The sequence below is a fragment of the Tenrec ecaudatus genome, chromosome 4 (assembly GCF_050624435.1).
Source record: "Tenrec ecaudatus isolate mTenEca1 chromosome 4, mTenEca1.hap1, whole genome shotgun sequence".
In the NCBI taxonomy this organism is placed as follows: Eukaryota; Metazoa; Chordata; class Mammalia; order Afrosoricida; family Tenrecidae; genus Tenrec; species Tenrec ecaudatus.
In genome coordinates, this window is record NC_134533.1 from 139,265,551 (window position 1) to 139,285,185 (window position 19,635).

At 40.8% G+C, this 19,635-nt stretch overlaps 1 protein-coding gene across 1 annotated transcript in view; it reads right to left on the reverse strand.

The window, feature by feature from the left end:
- The window catches only part of SLC25A36 (solute carrier family 25 member 36), a 41,105-nt gene that overhangs the window by 19,140 nt on the left and 2,330 nt on the right, over positions 1-19,635 (reverse strand). Inside the window, exon 2 of the mRNA XM_075546835.1 lies at positions 2,197-2,361. Coding sequence (XP_075402950.1) covers positions 2,197-2,361 — 165 coding nt within the window. The remainder of the gene's footprint in view (positions 1-2,196; positions 2,362-19,635) is intronic.

A 19,635-nucleotide genomic window follows, 5' to 3' on the forward strand; every position in this document is an offset into this window, starting at 1 on the left:
GCCAAAATGAAGCAAGCCAAATATCATCAGCTGATAAATAAACGTGATACAGTGAAACCTGTGAAAGCTGGGATGCAAAATAACTGCCTTGTTTTTCCAGGTCTTTCAAGTTTTCTGCCTTTGAAAAGTACAGTTTTATCACTTTCCTATTGCTCGCTATAAGCGGAAAATATGCTTTCCTTCTTTGATGACTTTCCATCACACATGTGTTCTGGCTTTCACAGGTATACCTCTAAACGATGATAAATAAAGCAATAAAGAAACATGTGAAACATGAAATATCTAGAAAATGTATCCATAGAGAGTAAAGTAGCAGATATCTTGGTTGGGAACACTGATCAGAGATGTGGTGGAGTTTGGCAACCCCCTAAGGGATAGTTCTAATCTGTCCTAAGGTTGCCAGTTTAAACTCACTTGAAGGCAAAAGTTCTTTAGGGCTGAGAACAGAGAGAATGCAAATGACTGCTAATGTGTATTGGGTTAAATTTAGACTTGTGATGTGGCTACACAACTCTAAATATTCGGGTCTTCAAAGAGTTAGTGGAAAAATGGAATTAAAAGCTAACAGAATTTTCCCACAAACCTTTTGAAGCCCTCTCATACTAAAAATTACTAAAAAGCATACCTTAAATGTTTGAAGTGTATGGTATGCAAATTACATGTCCATCACAGGACGTTAAAATAAAGCAGCAGCAACAGTCATAAAACTGACAGTGCCCCTGAACAAGGAAGGACACAGCGGGATGAGGCTGGAGAGAAGGAAAGCAAAGACAACGGGCCTTGGCAGGTCAAATGCACAATGAGGGCCACTGAAATATCCTAAGTTTCACTTAAGACCCTGCTGAGTCAGAAAACAAAAGTGACAACAGTGCCCAGAAGGATTCTTAAAGTTGCTGTGAGGAAAGGCAGAAAATAGTCAACAAAAGACAAGGGGGCTTAAAAAGTCCGTGGGAAAAATCACAGTCTTTCAATTCCATAATTTTTTTGAAGCCCGGCATATAGTATAATACAGGAGCCCTCAAACTACGCCCACCAAGGACATTTATCCAGCCCGCCAGGTGTTTTGGCCCCGTTTGTTTTTTCACTTCAAAATAAGATTATGTGTAGTGTGCATAGGAATTTGTTCAGTTTTCTTTTTTTTTAAAACTATAGTCTGGCCCTCCAACGGGTCTGAGAGACAGTGAATTGGCCTTCTGTTTAAAAAGTTTGAGGACCCCTGGTATAAGACCTCCAGAGGTCAAAGGTAGAATTTTAAGTAGTGAGTACACTAAATGTCAAAAATAAGCTATGAAAATATTCTTCTACTATTCATCATCCAGAAGTACTTAACTATCTATAGTCACAGTGGTGATCCAAAATTGGTTCACAATTTTATTCTACTTATCCATGTACTTAGTAACTAATTTTTTTTAAAGAGTGATGAAATCTTTTGATAGTGAAGTTGAACAAACAGAGGAGTTTGTTTTCCACTACAAAATAAACACTACTGAACTAAGCTCAAATAGAGTAGGTACCAAGTGAATTGATAAGACAAACACACAAAACATTCAGTTAGATCACTGTTTAAAGATATATAATCTGATTTTTATAGTTTTTAAATTTCAATTCTGATTGGTAACATAATAAAGTATGATAAAATTCACAAATAAATTCTTCTTAAACCACCAAGAAATGCCAAATCAACATGGAATAACATGTTAAAATCAGTAGAATTCTACTTTAAATTTCAATTAAGTTTCTTACCAAACTAAAGACACTGTCACCAAGCTGATTCAACTCATAGAGATCCTACTTTAGAACTGTCCCTCTAGAGTTTCTGAGGCTTAAATCTTTACAGGTGCAGAAAGTCTTATCTTTTTACCATCGATTTAGTTTTCTAGCTTATATAAAATCACAGGCTGCCATTAAATGAATGTACTCTCTTTGTGCATATTTTTGAAATTAACGACATATTAAAAAGAGTTAACATTAAACCACCAAATCCAAAAATAAGTAAGAAGCTTTAAGGAAAAAACACAATATAGAAAGCTATTCCAGATAAATGACTTGGGAATAACACTCTATTTGTAATATTCACTGTTTTCCGTCTCCATGGGGCGTCACTGTCTCCAGTACGTGTAACTTACAGTGACTTGTGTTTACGTATTTAAGGAACCTTTCCAGTGTGGCAGGACAGACAAAAACAAGTGTGCTCACTTTAGGCAGTGGAGAGGTCCAGGAGAGACTACTCGGTTGACACTAGCTCCAGCCATGGTGTTCAGCTGAACTTCAGAGATATAAAGTGTCAAAGAAGATGACTGCAGGCGTGTTTTCACAACTTCCAGTGGACATGTCAGAATAGCTCCCACTGTACCACCACATCTACAAAACAAACAGGTAAAGAACTTACTCATCAACTTAGAAGATAATACACACATGTCTAATGTTATAAATGGAGTGGGCAATGGGCTTTGCAAGGTACTACCATTTAAAATTATTCTAGAGGTCTATACAGTTTCCTTTACTATATATAAATATTTTAGTAGACATAAACTGAGCTTAATATCTATCTACCAAGAATGCAGAAGCAAAATTAAAAAGCCCCATACAGCTTAGTCCACAGACGATGTTCTACATCCCACTTGGGTGAGCAGAACTAGGGTCTTATGAGCTTAGGAGTAGCCATCGAAGGTCCGACTATTGGTTTCTTTCTGTCCAGTGAAATGAAGAACGATGAAAATCGAAGATACAAATAACCCAATTAGTCATGTGCCTTAATGGGCTATGTGAACTTTCCTACACAGCTAGTAAAAAATGTGTTCCAGGTAGGGAAGAGTAACTGAAAAAGTAAGGAAATGAATGCAACAGGATCGGAATATCCTAGGAGAACGAGAAAGGAGTCCTAAGATGATACTGAAAGTGACAAGCTTAGAAAATAACTTACATAATTCAGATAGGATGGGAGAGTTCTGGAGAGGAAAATCACAGTAGTGTGGGGTTGGAGAACTGATAAGATTACTGTATTTGACCACAGGAAAATACTCAGTACGTGTGGTATGAGTTGGAGGGGCCAGCCTCCCACCCCTAATCACAGGTTCAGTAAGCACAATTGTACGGTTGAGGTATATAAGTATTATATTCAAGTCATCAAGAGCATGAGAGATAAAAGAGATATTGTAATCATGGAGTCGGACATATTTCATGGTAGCATGCTCACCTCAGTCTTGCCTGATGGGCCACGTGGAGAGATGGGGAAGGGAAGGAAGGCAAGGGGAAAGGGAAACGGGAGGAGAGGGAACCGAGGAGAGGTCAAGGGAGGGGCTGAGAGTGAGGGCAGTCTCTTTTGCTAACCCAGGCCTATACAACTTTTGGGGGCGTTCAAGCCCACTAACTACACACAAAGACATATGTCACAGGAAGGGGTTGCACTATAGGTTATACAGCAACGAGGGACAGTATGTCTAGGGACATACACGCAATAGGAAGAGGAGGGATTGGGAGTATACATGTGACAAGGTGGGCAGATCCTAGAGTCAGGATGGCAGCTTAACTTAACCTGTTCTCTGGATCTTCATAGGAATCATTAGCACCCCACCTATAGGAACCAAATAGAGGACTGCAGGCCTGTCCATTGTCCTTAACAGCAGGGAGCAGGCTGAGTGCAGTCTGGCAAGGGATCGCCCTCTGGCAAGATGCCTGCACGGTCTGACCTCTGCCCACAAGTATGTTCCAAACTAAACATATTTCTAAAGTGAGCCCATTATCAACTGGAGGGAAAAACCACTTAAGAAAGGTAAACATAATCTGTATCTGGGTGGGCAGAGCAGCAGCCACCAAGCAACCCTGCTGCGGAAAAGTTTCCATGCCCCTCGGACTACAGGCCGTCCGACCCCAGCCCTCCCCACAGCCCAGATGCCCAAAAGGAGATGGCCAGGTTGTCAGCGAAACCCGAGTCTGCAAAGGAGAGATGACGGCAAACAAGGCAGCAGGAAAGAAAAGATGTTCACACACACACGAGTGCAAGCCAATGGGAAAGGGGGAGCAAAGGGGAAACAAGCTGCAGGAGCTGACCCAGAGATGGAGGATCTACCTGCTGAAAATGGAGAAACGAACAACAGGAGTCTAGCCTCTGATGCAATAGAAAAAGAAACCAAGTCTGATGATTTCCTATTTACCATGTCTTATCAGTGAGCCCTGTTATCTCCCTTCTTGTATAATCCAGAAAAATATTTTTATCAACTAGCTTGAAATGCAAGTTTTAGTAGCTCGAGGAAATCCCACTTCATTGCACTTGAAAATGTAAATGCTTTTTTTTAAGCTGTGAAATAACTGGTTGTGAAATAAACTGGTTGTTTATTTTTTGGTACCACCAGAAAATAGGGGAATGTTTAATTGCGGTAAGATTTGACTATCTTCTTCTTGGGCAGGCGTTCTCAAACTACATCCTGGTGGGCCACATGGCCCACCGAAGACATTTATCAGGCCCACCAGGTGGTTTTTCCCCGTTTGTTTTTTACTTTATAATAAGATATGTGCAGTATGCACAGGAATTTGTTGGTTTTTTAAAAAAACTATAGTCCAGTCCTCCAACGGGTCTGAGGGGCAGTAAACTGGACCCATTTAAAAAGTTTTGAGGACCCCTGATCTTGGGTGTCAACCTAACACTCCATGTGATGAGCTGGGGGAAGAGGGCAGTTTTGGTATCCCTAATACAAAACATAGCAATTTGAAATCCAGGTCATGAATTTGTAAGATTCGAGCATTTAACATTTTGTTTCCATGCTGCTTTTTAAATAGAATCGTGTCTGAAACCTATTCTGTCATCATGTCTTCTTGTCAGAACTGTGCATTCGGTCATCATGTCTGTTCATGGCAGTTCAGTTTTCCTAATAGCTTTGTTATGTGTTGTGAAGGGTTGGACATTTGATTGTGTACTGTGTGAGCCATTAAATTGTGATTTAGTGGGACTTAAGATGATAAGTGTCAACATTTGAAAATAATGGTACTTGGTAACCTCTTTAAAACATTGTCGGCAGACTTACATTCAAAGTTGCATAAAGGACCACAGCCTGGAATTGAGTGTTTTCACAAAGAAAAAATATTTCTCCCCCTTTCATAATGGATTTGTGGGGTACCCTGGTATCAGGACTGTGCCATGCTATTCCCCCAGAGGAGGGGGTACCAACATAACAAAGAGGGTTTGGGACCGACGGGATCGGAATTCACCCCCGACTGCCATCCTGTGTCCCTCCCTCTCAGTGGTTCTTGATCTTCCTAAGGCTTTAATACCGTTCATCATGTTGTGGTGACCCCATATGTCGGTGTATCTGCAATGTGGGTGGATCCACCTGGAGTCTGATAGAGGAGTGGTGTCTCGGTTCCTAAGACCATTGGAAATATGGTCTCAGACGACCCCTATGAAAGAGTCGTTTGACTCCACCCAGCTTGTGAACTGCTGCTCTATCCACTTGTGCTCTGTGGAACTGCATTCTGTCACAGGTAGTTTCTGTGGCAGTTACATAATCTCCAGTCAACTTGAACAAAGGGGTGAACTCCAGCCTGTCAATCAGGTCATAGCCAAAAATGCCTGTGTGGGCAGGGCCTCCTCAGATTTTCTGGGAACTTCCCCTGGAGGTGAGCTACACACTCTCTCTGTGAGACATTCCTGTTGACAAGCCACATGGAGCTATGCTGCTGGAGCCAGAGCCCTGGAGCTAGAGGAGCCATGTGGAGACCCACGTCAGTGCTGAGATGCTTGACTGCCACTGGATCCACAAGACTTGCCACCCATTGGCCATTGATCTTCCTGCATTCTGTGTCATTCCATGTGTTGCATGAGTCTGAAGAAGAATTTATAAAGACTGGTATCAGACATATGGGCTAATATTGGACTTATGGACTTGATCTGGATTGGGCTGGGATGTTTTCTTAATATACCAGTACCCTTTGATATAAAGCTCTTATATAAGAGTGTCTATGAATTTGTTTCTCTAGTCAATCCAGACTAACACCTTTTCCAATTTGTATTATCAATGAATGTGAATAAAACATTGCTTTTCATTTTTAGAAAACAAAATCAAACAAACAAAACAACCCCTCCAAATTCAAAGCTGGAAGCTCACTGGAATTTAGAAAAATATTTTTATCTACATGCCATTTTAGGATTTTGGTACAGTCATTAAGAATTGTGTACAAATTACTCATTATGTCTCTGTACTGATCTCAAGACAACGAATAAAGTGTCAGTGACAAACAAAAAACCCATTATATACATCTTAGCTCTATAATAAACAATCTTTATATTTTCACAATAATGTAAACATTGACTATAACTATTTTGAGACTAAAAAGAGGAGAGGGCATGCAACTCGGTTAATTTAACAAATCCAAATAAAGTCTCCATTAGGAAGAAGGGAGGTGAAGCTGAGGAGAGCTGGGTTTTATTCTTTCAATATTTCTTTACACCATGCTTTAAAATTAAAAATTAATCAAAATCATACCAATACATTTTTTAAAAGTATGGTGTCTTCATTCTGTGAGCTGTGGCTGATGTTCCTAGGACTCAATGAACCTCATGAAATTATAAGAGAAAATAACATATACACGTCTTTGACCTGTAACTCCAAAATCTAGATGAGCAACCACTCCTGACCATTTCTATCCTGGTACAAGCTACTATTATATCTAGCCTACATTGTTGCAATGATTTCATTACTGTTCCAGTTTCTACTTTAAAAAAAAATCACTTTATTGAGGGCTTGTCCAATTCTCACCACAATCCATACACACATCCATGTGTCAAGCACATTTGTACATTTGTTGCCGTCATTCTCAAAACACATGCTTTCTACTTGAGCCCTTAATATCAGCTCATTTCCCCCCTCCCGCCTCCCTCATGAACCCTTCATAATTCATAAATTATTTTGTCATATCTTACAGTGTGACATCTCCCTTCACCCACTTTTGTTGTCCATCCCCCAGGAAGGAGGTTATATGTAGATCCTTGTAATCGGTTCCCCACCTTTCCTCTACCCTCCAAGTATTGCCACTCTCAGCACTGGTCCTGAAGGGGTCATTTGTCTTGGGATTCCCTGTGTTTCCAGTTCCTATCTGTACCAGTGTACATCCTCTGGTCTAGCTAGATTTGTAAGATAGAATTTGGATCATGATAGTGGGGGGAGGAAGCATTTGCTACCCTGCACCGTAACTGCAACCCATCAGTAAGGGGGTGTCCAGTTGCCTACAGATGGGGTTTGGGTCTCTACTCTGGACTCACCCTCATTTACAATATTTTTTTGTTCTTTGATGCCTGATGAATGATCCCTTCGACACTTCGTGGTCACACAGGCTGGTATGCTTCTTCCATGTGGGCTTTGTTGCTTCTGAGCTAGATGGCCGCTTGTTTATCTTCAAGCCTTTAAGACCTGAGACGCTATATCTTTTAAAAGCCGGGCACCATCAGCTTTCTTCACATTTGCTTATGCACACATTTGTCTTCAGCGATCGTGTTGGGAAGGTGTGCATCATGGAATGCCAATTTAATAGAACGTGTTCTTGCATTGAGTAAGTACTTAAAAGGAGGTCCAATATCCATCTTCTACCTTAATACTAAACCTATAAATATATGTGCATAGATCTATTTCCAACATCATATATATATTTACATATGTGCGTGACTGTATTTGGACCTCTATAAATACTCTTTGTCTCCTAGGTATTTTCTCTATTTCCTTTTACTTTCCTCTTGTCCCACTATCATGCTCAGCCTTCATTTGGGTTTCAGTAATTCCTCTCAGTTACATTGCCCTTGCTGAATCCCTATCAGGCCTCTCACACCCTCCTTGCCACCAATTTTGGATCACGTGTTGCTCCCCTGTCCCTGGGTTGGTCAGCACCACCTCCTTACCCTCACCGCCCCCTTTCCTGTGTCCCTCCAGAACCATAGTTCCCGTTTTTTTCTCCTCCAGACTATTCATCCAGTCTATCTTATCTAGATAGATCTGTAAAGATAATAATATGCACCAAAAAACAAGGCATCCAACTTCTACTTTTGCCTCTTCCCCATATCTATTTTCTTTTTTAAAAAAACTCATTTTATTAGGTGATCATACAACTCTTATCACAATCCATACATGCATCAATTGTGTAAAGCACATTTGTACATTCATTGTCCTCATCATTCTCACCCATATATATTTTCAATAGTGATTCTGTTAAGCATTTTAAGTTAGATCAAGTCATTTCTCTATTCAAAACTGTCTGTTGACCTATTTAAAATACCAAGAGTCCTCCCAATGCAAAGGCTAAGAACCTTAGCACCTGCTCTCTCCCACGACTGACTTTCTCTCCCACTGACTTCCTGTGCTCTGCTACAGCCACAATGGCATCTGCTGTGACTCTTACAGCCATTATCTTTAAAAAAATTTTTTTTAACACTTTTAATTTATTTTTAATCATCTTATTGGGGGCCCGTACAACTCTTATCACAATCCACACATACATCCATTGTGTCAAGCACATTTGTACATTTGTTGCCATCATCATTCGCAAAACACTTGCTCTTTACTTGAGCCCTTGATCTGATCATCTCCTCATTTCCCCCCTTCCTCCCCTCTCCCTTATGAACTCTTGATAGTGTATAAATTATCATTATTTTGTCATATATGGCCATTAACTTTAACCCTATTTCCCACAAACATTCTGAAGCCCTCTCATACATCAAGCACACTCCTGTCTCACGCTGTTTCTTCTGGTTTTCCTACTTTCCAATATTCTTGCTTAAGGATACCCTTCCTGATCACCAAAGTGATATCCACCAACTACTTTCCCTGCAATCTTCTTCTCAATAGCATCTTTTGCATTTAACTTATCATGTCTCCTGTTCTGCTGTTGCCTTACATTAGCTATGCATCAACAATTTTGTATACTACTGTGACCCTCCTGTGCACCCCCAAATACCACACTAGTTGCCATCGGGTAAATTGAGACTCACAGTGATGCCATGTGTGTCAGAGTAAACTGTGTCCAGGGTTTCCAATGGCTGCCACCTGGACCTCCTGGACCTTATCACCAGGTTCTCCTTCTGCAGTACTGTGGGTGATTCACACTACCGACATTTGGGTTCCTGCCAGCCAGGACCACTACAACTCTGGGACTCCTACACTGCTGGTGACACAGTAGGCACTCTGGTGACTGAGAGGCAGCATGATCTGTCCCAAATTCCTTACTTTGTAGATGAAGAAAAAAGTCCAGTATATCTTAACAGTCACTTAAATAACAAACCATATTCCTGATTCTTAATCTACTGTGTACAGTCGTGTAGAAGCCATGCTTATCCACACTTTTCTAGTTTTTGTGGTAAAATTAGGAGCCTCAGCTGATATTCGGGTTGACTTATACTCGAGTATCTACAGTAGTTCATCCTCTCCTTTTTATTAGTAGTCTTCAAATCTTTCACTTCAACCAGTGAGAAATAATTTACACAAAAACCCAACAGACACCTAAATTCCAGAATAATGTTTACCTTTATCATGAGCAATGCAGATCTTTTCTACTACCTAAATAAACTTGGTCAATCAATTGATTTCACAATATACTAATAAGCTATTACACTACTTGAAACATACCGCTCTAATTAGATGTAACGTCACTAGCAAGAGTATGGAAAATTTTATTTGTCTGAATTGTCTAATTAAATAGCTTGCAGTTATGAGGTACTGAAGACTACAATCTTCAGTTGGAATAAAAAGACACAAGGACTTTATGCCAACCAATTATCCTCAGGTCTCATAGGCTCCACATTGTAAAACTTCCTCTCATACTTCTTCCTATCATCCCCATTGTGGGGGGAAAAACAGCCCCTCAGTATCACGGGTCCAGTGGGTGCAACTGTACAGTTATGATATATAAAGATTATAGTCAAGTCAGAGAGATTAAGAGAGATAGAACAGAAGGCAAAATAAAGGAGTCACACACAGCTCATGGTAACATGCTCACCTCACCCCTTCTTGGTGGTCCACATGGGGATGCGAGAGGAGGAGAGGGCAGGAGAGAGCATCTCTTTATTTCTGAACTAATATTCTTAGGGGCTTGATTACAGGTAAGCACACACGTCACAGAAAGGAGCTGTACAATAGGCATACAAATGACAGGAAGGGGCTGAGGTAGGAGTGTACATGCAATAGGAAGGGGGGGAATTAGGGGTATACATGTGACAAGATGGGCAGACCCTAGACTCAATATGGCAGCCTAACCTTGGTCACCCTTGTGTGGGCTTGTTCTCCTTCAGGGAAACAATCTACTATCCTTATCAGAAGGGAGTGGGCCCTACTTAGGGTGGGACAGACTACATAGTCTGAGTGCTCTAGATCCGGCGTCCTCAAATTATGGTCCTCGGGACACATGTGGCCTGCCTAGGGCATTTATCAGGTCTACTGGGTGTCCTTTTGTTTTTTACTTCAAAATAAGATATGCAGTGTGCATAGGAATTTGTTCATAATGGTCTTTTGTTTGTTTGTTTACTGCAGTCCCGCCCTCCAATGGGTCTGAGGGACAGTGAACTGGCCCCAAGGTTAGAGAGTCTAGATGGCTGATAATCCTTAGGGAGAATAACCTGTGACCTGCTTGCAATGACCTCCAAGTGTATGTTTACCATGTGTAGGTTTGGCATGCATACATTTTGGGGAGACAACTTGGGAGAAATCTTTCTGTGTCTCACACCCCATGACAACTATCTTACAGCAGGCCTGGCTTTGATGAGTGTGGTTAAGAACTCAGCTGGTAAGGTCACACATCTGAACTCACCAGCAGCATCGAGGCTGAAAGATGTGGCTGGCTGTTCCTAAAGATTACACTACGGGGCAGTTCTACTCTATACTATAGGGTCACTGTGACAACATGGTAGGTACTGCATGGCTATTCAATTACATAACAAAGACCCTATTTCCAAACGGGGTCACATTCACCGGGACAGGGTTTAGGAGGTCACCATTCAACCCATAATACTAAAGCCACCCAGGATCTTGCTAGGGAGAATTGGTCCCCTAGGGACAGAAAGCAAGATTTAAAAGCAGAGTATTTTGTTAGCGGATCAAAAGCCAAACCAAACTCATCACCATCCATTTGATTCCAGCTCACAGCAACACTACAGGACAGAATAAAACGGCCCCTGTGGGTTTCCAAGACTGAACATCTTTATAGGAGCAAAAAGTCTTATCTTTCCCTTGTGGGGCAACTGGTAGTTTTGAACTGCTTACCTTTCAATAAGCAGTCCACCATGTAAACCACTATGCCATGAGGGTCCCCGTGTTACAGACCTTGATTTTAACCTTTTCTTTTTTTTGGTGGGGGCGGGTCTATTAGGTAGTTTGTTTGTTTCAAAGCATTACATCCCTAGGTAAAGCAGCTCAGGACTGATTTTCCTCCCATGTACTTTCACCTCGCTTCCTCGAGGTCCGTGATGCCAGTTGAGGTCATGAGTATAATGAACACAAACTGGCGGGACGGGAGGAGGTATTCTGCCACTTTTCTAGACCTTTGAGGTGCATGGCAGATCCAGGGCTGATCACTCCACACTTGTTTAATCTGCCTGTGAGGTTCCCAACAATTTTCCCAGCTCTGTGATCATAAATGATTTCAAATTCTTAAACACAGAGAGTCCAAGAAACTTGCTTCTGATAGGCAAACTAATTGCAAGTGCACAAAGGTCAGCAGTTTAATACCACCCGCCACTGTTAGGGAAAAAGATAGGTTCTCTACTCCCATAAAGGCTCCCAGTCTCAGAAACCGTTCTACCCTGCCCTAGAGGGCTGTTATGAGTTGGCATGGATTCAATGGCAGTGAGTTTGCTTTTGTATTTGAAGATAGAATAAAGCATTGTAATGTATTGTGGGAAGACCCATAGCTAGACAACCAAAAGGGAAAAGAACATGCTCAGTCTATCTTAAGCTAAAAGAGATAGAGAGAAAATTTCAGCCTTAAGTTGTAATATTGAAGGATATCGGCAAATATTGAATGACACAGGGAGGATCAAAGAAAGATGGAAAGAATAAGCAGAGCAGTCCCAAAACTAATGTTATAAATTATGTCCCACCCTGAAATAGGTTAGAGTCCTATCCTCTGAACCAATGAATAAGATCTTCTGTGGAAAATAAGTTTTCTTTGAAGATGTTATCATCTAAGGGAAGGGTCCTGACCCTTTCTGAGTGGCCTCTTAAAAATGATAGTGAAAACAGACACAGGGTAAGAAAGACGCCAGGGGACTATGGAGGCAGATGCATCCATAAGCAGCAAGAGTCGGCCAACGACTGCAGCTCAAGGAGGCATTGTAAGGTTCCCCTCTCAAAGGCCACAGGAGGCAAGAAATGCTGACTTTCACTTCTAGCCTTCAGACTGGGAAGAAAATAAATACTTTAAGTTGTTTTCCCTGAAGCAAATGGCTCTTCATTTTCAGAGAAAATATCTACAAAACATTTCTATCCTGTAAACAAGCGGCCATCGAGCTCAGAAGCAACAAAGCCCACATGGAAGAAGCACACCAGCCTGTGTGAACAGAGGGGTCAACGGGATGAGGTTATCAGGTATCAAAGAACAAAAAATCATATCATTGTGTGCTCACCTTTCTGATAAGATCACTGAAGACAAATGGATGCATGAGCATATGTGGTGAAGAAAGTAGATGGTGCCCAGCTATCAAAAGATATAGCATCTGGGGTCTTAAAAGACTTGAAGGTAAACAAGTGGCCATCTAGCTGAGAAGCAACAAAGCCCACATGGAAGAAGCACACCAGTCCGTGTGAGCACAAGGTGTTGAAGGGATCAGGGACCAGGAATCAACGAACAAAAAAATCATTTCATTGTGAATGAGGAAGAGTGCAGATTGGGGACCCAAAACCTATCTGCAGGCAAGTGGACATCCCCTTACATAAGGGTGGCAGTGAGGAGACGAGCCAGTTGAGGTGAGGAGACCAGCCAGTCAGGAAGGGACGGGAAAAAAATGAAGAGCTGAGACCAAGGGCTCAGGTAGAAATCAAATGTTTTCAGAATGATGAGGACAACAAATGTAAAAATGTGCTTGACACAATGGATGGACGTACAGATTGTTATAAGAGTTGTGCGAGCCCCCACACCTCCACGATACGATCGCTGAGGTCAAACAGGTGCATAAGCAAATGTGGCGAAGAAAGCCGATGGTGTCCTGCTATCAAAAGAGATAATGTCTGGGGTCTTCTTAAAGGCTTGAAGGTGAACAAGTGGCCATCTAGCTCAGAAGCAACAAAGCCCACATGGAAGAAGCACACCAGGCTGTGCGATCACGAGGTGTCAAAGGGATCAGGTATAAGACATCATCAAAATAAAAAAATCTTACCATAGTGAATGAAGGGGGAAGTGCAGAGTGGAGACCCAAAGCCCATTTGTCGGCCCTGGAGATCCCCTTGCAGAGGGGTCTAGGGGAGGAGATGAGTCAGTCAGGGTGCGATGTAGCACCGGTGAAGAATACAGCTTTCCTCCAGTTCCTAAATGCTTCCTCCCCCGCAACTACCATGATCCAAATTCTACCTTGCAAGTCTAGATAGAGCAGAGGTTGTACACTGGTGCAGATAGGAGCTGGAGGCACAGGAAATCCAGGGCGGATGATACCTTCAGGACCAGGGGTTTGAGTGGCAATACTGGGAGGGTAGAGGGTGAGTGGGTTGGAAAGGGGGAACTGATTACAAGGATCTTCATGTGACCTCCTCCCTGGGGGACGGACAACAGAAAAGGGGGTGAAGGGAGATGCAGGATAGGGCAAGATATGACAAAATAATAATTTATAAATTATCAAAGGCTCATGAGGGAGGGGGAAGGGGGAGGGAGGGGGAAAAAAAGAGGACCTGATGCAAAGGGCTTACTTGGAGAGCAAAAGCTTTGAAAATGATTAGGGCAAAGAATGTACAGATGTGCTTTATACAATTGATATATGTATACATATGGATTGTGATAAGAGTTGTACGAGTCCCTAATAAAATGTTAAATTAAAAAATAATTAAAAAAAGAAAATTGCAATTAAAAAGTTGTGCGAGCCCCCAATAAAATGATTTAAAAACAAAAAACCAACAAAAACATATCTATCTTGTTAGTCACATTGCCTGTATTTTATTGTTCTTTCAAGTATGAATGGTACTTATGACCAAATTATTGCAAAACCACACTTTGGTAGGCAGAAGTACTTTCTACTAACTTGCAGTTCTGTTATAGAATGTTAAATGTGTATAAAAGCTAAAATTTAATAACATTAGTAATTTTTACTGCATCAAGAATATTCTTAAGTGAAACAGGCGCTTTTAAACTGCAGGTTCCTGGTGGTGAAAAAGCACAATGACTAAGGTAGCTTGGTGCTAATGCCTTCGTATTCATTTACCCACCACAGCTTCTGTAACAGTCAACAGTGGGAAACAGGCAAATACTATCCTAAACTACTGGGAAAGGTAGGCCTACCTTCGCAGACCCTGAAAAAGTCTCAGGAACTCCCCCGGAGGTCCCTGGCTCATTAATTCACTGCTGTGCTACCTTAATCCATTAACAAGAACATGGTTTCTCTGGGTATACTCTACAACAGGATAAGCAATGTCCTTCAGTCTTACATGTTGGGAATGAAATGATGCCTTTTTGGAAGAGAAAAAAAGAAGGGGAGGTAGTAAAAACGTCTAAGAGTCATAGACAGAGTGTTATTTATACTTTTAAATGTTCTATTCCTGCCCTCATCTTAAAATAAGCCAGATGAAATAAATTAGTGACCAATGTCATAACTGGTCATGAGTTGGGATGCTAAGGCAAGCAGTTTGACTCTTCTGTCTCTTTGCAGGAGAAAGCGAAACCCTAGGCAGTGGTTTGACTCTATCCTGTACGGTTGCTGTGAGTCAGACCTGACTTGATGGTAGTTGATTTGTCTGTTTTGGTTTGGTCACTATAATGAATTTTCCTTAGAGTATCCAAGAGGGAATTTCTTAATAAATTAGTAAATGAAGATTAAATACTGTAGACTTTGGTATAGATTTAAATAGAATACAAAGAAAACTAAAATCCTCACAATTGGACCAGTGGACAATATCATGATGAACTGAGAAAAGATCAAAGTCGCCAAGGATGTCATCTTGCTGGGATCCACAATGTCTATGGAAGGCCCATTCACGAGAGCAAACAGTGCACTGCGTAAATCAGCTGCACAAACCAAAACACTAAACTCACTGCTGGTGAGTCCATGCTGACTCAAAAAGACTAAGGTCTGGGTACAACTGGCTGTTGAGTTCTGGGCCTAACTTTATGGAATAGAAAGTCTTTCCTCCCACAGAGAAAGACTGTTGGTTTCGAACTACTGACCTGGGCTTCTCAAATCAGTTGCACAGAACCTCTTTAAAGTGTGGCAGCACAAAGATGTTACTTTGAGGACTACGATGTATTTGAACCAAGCCATTATATTCTTAATTGCCGCAATGTTGGTGATGAATAAGGAAGACCCAAGAAGAATTGGTGCATTTGAAGTACAGTGCTGGTGAAGAATACTGAAAGGGCCACGAACAGCCAGTAGAACAAATAAGTCTCCTCCGTAGAAGCAGACTTATCTCACACACTTTGGACGTATTATCAGGAGAGTTCAGTGCCTGGAAAAGGACACCGTGGTCAAGCTGTTTAGGAAATGGATCCATAGCAGCTAAGACTGGGCCTAAACATAACTAAGGACGGTGCAGGGCTGAGGAATGCTTTGTTTTGTTGTGCATGGATAGGATCGCTATGTGTCAGAGCCCACTTTATACCACCTACAACAAATAACAATGGAGTTCCAGGAAATGAAAATAATTCAATCTTTTAATCTACTAAGTGTATACTCATATATATATAAGGCTTTCTTACCCTAATAGGAGCTATATAGGAAAAATTTTTCATCCACTCAAAAAATTTGAACATTTATTCCTGCATTTGACAAGTCTCACACAAATAGGGAAAAAAACAAATGTGAAATGACTTGGTGGGCATCTACAGTTGCTAGAGCAACTAGACAATTCATAATTCTACTAATTGTACTTAAAAAGGACAAATAACCCAATCATAACTTGGACAAAAAAACATAAACAGCTATTTCACCAAAGATGACACCAAACAGCCACCAGACACATAAAAAAAATGCTTAGCATCATTACCCAAAAAGCCCCCATCCACTGCCACTGAGTCAATTCCTATAGAACTGCCCCACCACAGGGTTTCCAAGGCTAATCTTATAGAAGGGGACTGTCACATCTTTCTCCCACAGAGAAGATGGCAGGTTCAAACCCCCAACCTTTCCATACAGAGTCTAGTGCTATTCTAGGGCACACTATATCAAGTCATAGCCATCAGAGATGCAAATCAAAATCACTGAGACACCATTATCCTCTCACCAGGAATGGCTAAGATAAAAAACAAAAACTAGAAAATAATTAATGTTGGCGAGGATGAGGGGCAACTGAAACCTTGCAAGTGAGAATAAAACAGTCCAGCCACCATAGGAAAAAGACAGGGACTCAAGATTCAGAGTAGAACTACCACATGACCCAGCAAATCCACTCCTTTGTGTAGACAAACCTGCCAAAGGGCAGGGGCAGAAATGAAACACAAATAACCTAACAAACTTGTACTACTAAGTTCACCACAACACCACTTACATCAAACAGTAAGTAGATGAATGGATAAATAAAATGGTGTACATACATACAGTGGAATATGAACTACTAAGCCAATAAGAGAAGTGAAGTCTTTATACATGCTTCTATGTGGATGGAGCTTGAAGGCATTATACTGAGTGAAATGAGACAATCAGTTATTATATGACTTCATATAAAAAGACAAAGGGGAAAAAAGGGTACCAGTGACAGGAAAATCAAACTGATTTAGGGTGTGGGACGGCTGTGTAGATTGTAAGCTGTAAGCTGTGTACACGGAAAAAGTTGAATTGGAAAATGTTGCATGATAAATATATTTATAGAGACAAAAAAAAGTGGAATTGCCAAGTCTGCTTATACACAACCAAACACCTTATGGGATTTGGTTCTTTGGTTTGGAGGTATAAGATTATGGTTTCATTAACTGACCTAAAATGTTTAGCCCTTCAGTTCTATCTCCTAGTTCATTGCTTTGTGCCTGAGGTCTGAAAGGCTTGTCCACTGGTCATCTAAGGTTCAAGTGGTGTCTAATCTCTGGAAGAGAGGAAGGGGAGTCAGGAATCAAAGGGAGGATATGGAATATTTGGCAGTCCTAGTAGTATAGTAGTTACATGTTGGGCTGCTAAACCCCCAGCTACTGCTGCAGAGAAAAGAGGAGGCTTTCTATTCCAGCAGAGCTACAGTATTGAAAACCCAAAAGCACAGTGCTACACTGTCTTACATGGTTGGAACGGGCTTGATGGCAGTGAGAAAGCTGATGTCAATGTGGGAGAAATCACCTAGGCTGAGGATAGTGGCACAACGCAAAGGACATAAGCAATATCACTAACTTGAACAGGTAGCAATGCCGGATTGTATATGTTTTGTAGTGTATATTCTCAACAGCAACAATAATCAAAAGACGCACTAAATTGAGATCTCTTACAAATGGATTTTAGCCAATGGGCATCTATATAAAATATTTTAAAGGGTTAAATTTATAAATGTTGATTAAAAAATGTTTAACTACCCATTTCAAACTGCTTTTATCTTTCTTGTTTGTTTTTTACCTTTACCCACAGACCAAAGTGTTTGTAGAGCTATGAAGCAACTGCTGCATGGCTGATTCCGACTCAGCGGCCTGATGGCGCGAGCAGCACTGTTCTACAGGGTTTCTGACTCCTCAGGGAACAGCGGCAGGCAGGCTCACAGGTCTCCTTCAGAGGCTGTGGGTTTGGATCACTGACCTTTCCCTTAGCAGCCCAGAGCTTAACCCACTGCATAGCCAGCCCCAGCACATTAAATCAATGCATATCCTCCTTGTAGGCTGCCAGCAGTTGCCTTTGTATTCAATTAACTTAACCAATGACCTTACAAACTCTGAATATTAACTCTGACAAAAACACAATGAGACCAAAGGGTGCTTAAAGAAAGCACGAGTTATGCATGTGAGAATGTCACCCAGACCCAAGGTCCAATGCTGCGGTAGCTTTCCAAATATGGGTCCTGTGTTACTAGAAAGCTTTCCAAGAGCCCAGTGTAGACACAGTTACAAACATCAACTTTTACAACCCAACAACTCCATATTTAAACAATTTTTGCCTATGATTAAATGCCACTATGAAATATTTCACTTTAAAAAATATAAACATTCACAACTTAATCCAAATAACTGTGTGAAGTAACCCAGGCACAACAATACTGACACCCCTCTCCTTTCCTTATGTGATTATTAAAAGTAAAAAGCAAAACCCCCAACTCTTGATTTATATAATTCAATCAAGAAATCAATTAATCTAGTTTTCAATCAAGAATGTTCCAAAAATGACTACCTAAATAAGCAATTTTAAGGCAAGAAAAATTAAGACCTGCAATTTAACATGTTATGCAGAGCTATGGGAGCCCTGGTGGCAATAGTGTTATACACTGGGCTGCCAACAAGGTTAGCAGTTCAAATCCACTAGGCACTTCACAGGACAGATGAGGCTTTCTGCTCCCATAAGGAATTGGTCTTGGAAACACATAGGGACAGTTCTACTCTGTCCTATAGGATTACTATGAGTTGGAATCAACTCAATGGCAGTGCTTGGTTTTTAGTTTATGCACAGCTACAATCCTTATATAAATCTTCCAGAATATTGTATAGAATTGGACAATTCAAGGTGGGAAAAATCTTTAAGATCATATATTTCTTATTGTACTTTGATTTTTAAAAAAACTTGAATGTGGGGTAAGTTCTGGATTAGTTCTATCACCCATTCTAATTTTAATTCCTCTGAAAATGAAAAACAAACTTCAGTGATATGATATATGCAAATATATTTGATATGAAAGTAAAATCAAACAAAGGAAGGGGATTTACAATGCTCAGCATCTACCAATCAAGACCTACAAACTATAACTTTAATATGCTAAATAATTTGCATGTTGTTTCTTTTAATTCCATTTGTCCATGAATTTTAAAAATCCCAGCCCCTCATACTTGTGATTGCTTTTTTTAGTTACCCCAAGAGCCAATTCTGACTCATGGTGACCCCTTATGAGTCATGCAGAGAACTGATGCACAGGGCTTTCAAAGCTGTGATTTTTCTGAAGCAGAATGCCAGGCCAGTCTTCAGAAGTGCCCTTGGGGTATGGATCTGAATGTCAACCTTCTGCTGGTAGCTGAGCACTTTTTGCTTGTTTTTAACACCCAAAAGCTCCCCAAAGCCTTCCATTGTTCTTGAAGAAATTAACCAGCAGGATCCTGACGTGTTATAATAACAACAAAATGATTTTGGCTCCTACTCTGAACTGGAAAATTAGCAGTCAAGTTGATATTTATTCAAATTCAAGTGTGCCCTAATTTTAATAAAACTAGTGATGTCTTATATATTAAAAGGTTAACAGTGAAGAACCTGAGATCATTTTTAAGATGAAGCACTTAAATCCAAAGGGTTTGCCCTTTTTTTACTCAAAAAAGAAAAAAAAGCAAGAACTAGATCTGTGATGACTTAACTTCCAG